This window comes from Myotis davidii, unplaced genomic scaffold (assembly GCF_000327345.1).
Source record: "Myotis davidii unplaced genomic scaffold, ASM32734v1 scaffold268, whole genome shotgun sequence".
NCBI classification, from domain to species: Eukaryota; Metazoa; Chordata; class Mammalia; order Chiroptera; family Vespertilionidae; genus Myotis; species Myotis davidii.
Genome location: NW_006383015.1, coordinates 4,899,803 through 4,905,431, shown reverse-complemented (window position 1 = coordinate 4,905,431; position 5,629 = coordinate 4,899,803). Strand labels below are relative to the sequence as shown.

The window sequence follows — 5,629 nt, the reverse complement described above, 5'->3', positions numbered from 1 at the left end:
GCACCGGGATCAGTGGAGCCGCGAGGCCTCCTAACACTGGGATCAGCGGAGCCACGAGGGCCCCTGGGCAGCGTGACAGGGGGCAGTGGCCAAACCCCCTGATCGCCCTGCGGCTCTGTGTGTGACAGGGGGCGGGGCCGCAACCCCCTGATCGGCCCTGTTTTGTGTGTGACAGGGTGTGGCGCCCCAACCCCCCATTGGCCCTGCTCTGTGTGTGACGGGGTAGAGCCACAACCTCCCCATTGGCCCTGCCCTGAGTGTGACAGGGGGAGCTCCCCAGCCCCCTGATCGGCCAGCTCTGTATGTGATGGGGTGGCACCACAACCTCCTGATCCACCGTGCTCTGTGCATGACAGGGGGCAGCGCTCCAACTCCCCAATTGGCCCTGCTCTGAGCCTGACCAGGAGCAGTGGGTCAGGCACCTAGGGATTGGGCCTGCCCTCTGCCACCCGGGAGCAGGCCTAAGCCAGCAGGTCGTTATCTCCCAAGGGGTCCCAGACTGTGAGAGGGCACAAGTGGGGCTGAGGGACACCCCTGTCCCCCCGCCAGTGCACAAATTTTTGTGCACTGGACCTCTAGTTTATATATAATTATCATATATACTTGCTTATGGAATAAACATGATTATCAGAGGAACCCTTGAAGAGGAGGGGGGAAACCACCCATAACAAATGCAACTTGTAAAGACAAGTAGAACATATTCAAAATCATGTTGCTCAGTGTTATGAATCTCTGGCTCTTCATATTAATCACCTTCATATTGGTATACAAACATAATCAATGCTTCACGTTCCTTGTTTACCTACTTGTCTAAGGCCATAAAATACATTTTAAGACTCTGCCTTCAGGCTGTTGATAAAGGTATCAGTACCTCTTTGTTATTGCCCATTTCCTGATAATCCATCAACTCCCTGATCTACTTATTTCTGCTATTTATTATTTTTGGGGGGAAATGGACATATGACTATTTTTGAAAGGAGGTAGGATAGTATAATATTGGGTTTTGGAACCTACAAATAGTCAACTTAATGTGAAGCCTGGTTATTTTTCATGTTCTTCTTTTAATTTATCTATATTTTGTAATACTTTTGGTAATAACCAAGTATTCCTTTGATAATAAGAACAATAATGTAGAGACTTAATACAAAACAAAACAGAAAAAAACACTATTTTCTTTTGTAGTTTGAAAACCTCTCGCTCTTGTCCCTTCACCCTCCCTCTTCCAAAGCTGATAGGACTCTATAACAAGTGGAATTGTTTTGTCATAGGGTAGTACTTTAAAACTTTTTGAGGATCCTCCATACTGTTTTCCATAGTTGCTGTACCAAATTACACCCCTTTTCCCCGCATCTTACCAGCACTGTTCTCTTTCGAAAATAGCCATTCTAACAAGTGTTAAGTGATATCTCACTGTGGTTTCAATTTGAATTTCCCTGGTGATTGGTGATGTTGAGCACATTTTCATACATTTATGTTAATCATTTACTTGTCTTCTTTGGAGAAATGTTCATTCAAGTTCTCTGCCCATTTTTATTCAGATTTGTTTGTTTTGTTTTTGGTTATTGAGTTGTATGAGTTCTTTATATACTTTGGATATTAATACCTTACCAGATACATAATTTGCAAATATTTTATCCCATTCTGTAGGTTCCCTATTCACTTCGTTGACTGCTTTTTTTTGCTTTGAAAAATGTTTTAGTTTGATATATTTCCACTTGTTTATTTTTGCTGTTTTTGGTTTTGTATCCATAAAATCATTGCCAAGACCAATGCCAAGAGGCTTACCTCTTATGTTTTATTTTAGGAGTATTATGGTTTATGTCTTACATTTAAGTCCTTAATCCATTTTGAGTTAATTTTTCCAGCTTTCAGAGGCCACTTTGGCATTCCTCTGCTTGTAGATACATCATTCCAACCTCTGTTTCCATGGTCGGTCACATCACCGTCTCCTTTATTAAAATCAAATATACCCTCTTCTCCCCATCGGTCAGGTACTATATCTCTGACTTGAGTAGGACCTGGGGAGAAAATTCTGGTAGAGGGATATATGACAGGCAGCTGTGACAGCAGTGATGAAATATTGAAAAGTCCTTGAATATTCTTAGAACACTGAGCACATTATAAAGTACTTCTCAGAAGGCACATTAACTTGAAAAAAGTAAAATAAGTTCATAAGTGTGTTGTTAAAGTTCTGAAGTAAATAAAATGTAATAGTAAAATATATATTGTACTATAATTAGTCAATGTGTAAATAAGCATTGAATGTCCCCTTTATTGTCTTGAATGTGTTAGATTGGTAAAAGGATAAAACAGAACACTGTTGATAAAATGCTTTTTTGGTCCATTCTTTCTTTTTGTCTCCCCAAACTGTTATTAAATATACAGTGTTAAGTGGCCCAACTGAAAATTTTCTACAATAGGTCCTTTTTGAGAGAACAAATCCTCAAAAGAGGAAATGAATTACCAGGGCAACGTGTTTTTAAAATATATTTCTGACTACAGAATAAAAAGAATAATGAGGGGTGTTATAAAATACAATAGCGTTTCTAAATGGATTTTTCTCAGACACCTGCCTCAGAAAGACCTGGTATTAAAAATGCAGAACCCTGGGTCCTCCCGATCTATATTAGCTTTCACTGTTATACCACTCTCTGTATTAGTTTATCAGGTCTGGTATCACAAAATGCCACAAAATGATAGCCTAAAATGACAGAAATTTATTCTATCACAATTCTATCACAGTTGTATCACAATATATTCTATCACAGTTCTGCTTCAAAATCAAGGTGTTGGCTGGCTGGATCTTTCCTGGGGGTGTTCCTGGTTTCTAGGGGTTCTCTACATTAGATCACATTCATGGTGCCAGGAGTTAAAACTTACACACACACACACACACACACACACACACACACACACACACACATTAATCCTCACCCGAGGATATTATTCCATGGATTTTTAGAGAGAGTGGAAGCAAGAGAGAAAGACAGAAAGAACTAAAGATGTGAGAGAAACACATCGATTGGCTGCCTTCTGCATGAGCCCTGACCAAAATCTAACCCGGGGCCCTTTAGTCCTCAGGCCAGCACTCTATCCATTGAGCCAAACTGGCTAGGGTTCAACACATTTGTCTGTGTGTGTGTGTGTGTGTGTGTTGGGGGTTGGCGACATAATACATACCACAATACTATACTATCCAAACAACAATCATTGAAAATTGGAGACCAGACTTAAAAGTTATTGCTTCAAAATATCTCAAATACTGATCTACTGGCAAGTTATTAAAATATTGCCCTTTGTAATAAAAACTGAAGCCTGTAGTAATCCTGGCTGTTATTCTTGAGAGGCCCTCCATTCTTTCAGTTTCCAGGTTACAAATGGAAGGGATGTCATTTCTAAATTTGTAACTGCTTATCAACCTTTTGAAAAGAACACAGAGACCATTTTACAGCATTGTAATTAAACATTATGCTGTTTCAAATACAGTAAGAAAATCTTATTTGAGTTTTTGTTTTGTTTTTTACAAAGAACAGTATATTAATGTATTTACATTGGTAATAAAAAAAATCTTACAAATACAGTTAAGGTTTTCTATCTTCTGGTTACTTAGAGGAATAGTGACTTTACTATAGCCTAAGTTATGCACTTTATGATTCATACTGAGCTATGGTTTACCAAAAGGTGTGGCAAATGCAGAAGGTTCAGTTATTAGTCATTAGCTGTAGTTTTACAATTCCTTTTTACTAATTGCATGTTAAGTGAGGTAGGTTTTTCTACTATCAAACGAGGAATATCAAAATCAGAGGTAAATATAGACCTGTATATTCCTTTGATAATCTTTGCACAAAAAGTATATTCTACATCAGCAAATACGTGTATAATGAACCAGTATACTAAATTCATATTGTGTAGATTTTTTATAAATCACTAAGTGTGTTACTTAACAAAGCCAATCTTAAAATGTTTAAATCACAAGAGAAAAGGAAAAACATTTTTGAGGAATCAAGCATATACCTATTCATTGTTTAAGCTCTTAGGCGATCATTTCAAAATCCCTTAATATCTAGGCTCCTATTCATTACTCTTATTTCTTCCATGTCTACCACTGGTTGAGTGAATGTGGGATAAAAAGATTAAGAATTAGAAAAAAGAAAAGCAAACTTTCTGTCAAGAATCAGAAATGTATAAAACTAAGGATATAATCTAGGCTAAATTAAAGGACACATCTCATCCAATGTAAACATTTATATTTTGGCATATAATAAAATTTTGTCCTTCTTGAGTCTATGTGGAATAGAAGAATGTGTAAGAACTTAAGTTCACTCACAATAGGAATCTCATGTTACAATAGATCTCTTTTCTCTGGAAAAAATTTTTCAGGATCCAAAACAGCTGAAATGTGAGTTCCTCACAAATTATAGTTACAGTTTATGAAAATTGGTAACCTGAGCTGCCTTAAACCCTTTATAAAACAAGGTGGAGTATTAGTAAATAAATTATTTTACTGACTACTTTACTCAGTAAGATTAAATTATATTTGCTTTCTTAAGAGTTTATATTTTCTTAAAAATATCCTATATTATCAATTCACATATATCAAAAATAAATTTAAACATATATGTTTATACCCTTGTAATTGTTCCAATGGATTAAATAAAAAAGAAGGCATCCTGATAGCAAAATATTTCTTAGGGGATGTGACTTTTTAACAAGACTAATTCATCATAACCACAAATAGAATACATTTTTATGAATAAATCATTTAAATTCTAAGTATTTTATTTGATATTTATCATATGCAAGTCAGACAAATGCATAGTAGTGAAACTCTTAGGATGTAAAAGATAGTAGTACTCAGTAGAAAAATCAGGAAAGTATAACACAGAAACGGTCTAGTTATATAGCCATGAAAACATCATCAAGTTCTGTATAACAAAGAAATGATGGAGTGGATCAATAAACATCAAAATAAGTGAGAAAAAAGATAATGAACAAGAAATGATGAAATGAAATGTGAACGAGGTTGCACACAGTAAATGCCGCTGACTTTGCAAATAAATGAAAAAGAAGAATTATTCTTCAGCCGTTTTGGTATCTATGTATATAAAAAGCTAATATGCAAAGTGTCCCCTCAGGAGTTTGACTGGGAGACCAGGAGTTAGATCGCTCGCTGTGACATGCGCTGACCACCAGGGGGTGGGGCAGAATGAAGGAAGGCCCCGGCTGGCAGCTGCTGGGGAAGGAAGGCCCCGATCGGCCCTGATCGCCGGCCAGGCCGAGGGACCCTACCCGTGCACAAATATATAGTATGGGAGAAAATATTTAAAGCTTCTATTGTTTTAAAAATACATATTTTTATTGACTTTAGAGAGGAAGAAAGAGAGGAGAGAGAGAGAAACATCGGTGATGAGAGAGAATCATTCATCAGCTACCTCCAGCATGCTCCCCAACTCAGCATGTGCCCTGACTGGAAATCATATTGTGACCTTCTGGTTCGTAGGTTGATGCTCAACCACTGAACAACACTGGCTGGGCTAAAACTTCCATGTTTTAATGTCTGAATAATGTACTTACTACAGTTTTCAGCCCTCCTATTGTCCCGAATCACTATTCGTTGGTTGATGGTGCT

At 37.5% G+C, this 5,629-nt stretch overlaps 1 protein-coding gene across 1 annotated transcript in view; it reads right to left on the bottom strand.

The window, feature by feature from the left end:
- The window catches only part of ERBB4 (erb-b2 receptor tyrosine kinase 4), a 608,719-nt gene that overhangs the window by 293,379 nt on the left and 309,711 nt on the right, over positions 1 to 5,629 (bottom strand). Inside the window, exon 12 of the mRNA XM_006778963.2 lies at positions 5,575 to 5,629. This exon is cut by the window's right edge and continues 169 nt beyond it. Within this exon, the coding sequence (XP_006779026.1) occupies positions 5,575 to 5,629 (55 nt within the window). The remainder of the gene's footprint in view (positions 1 to 5,574) is intronic.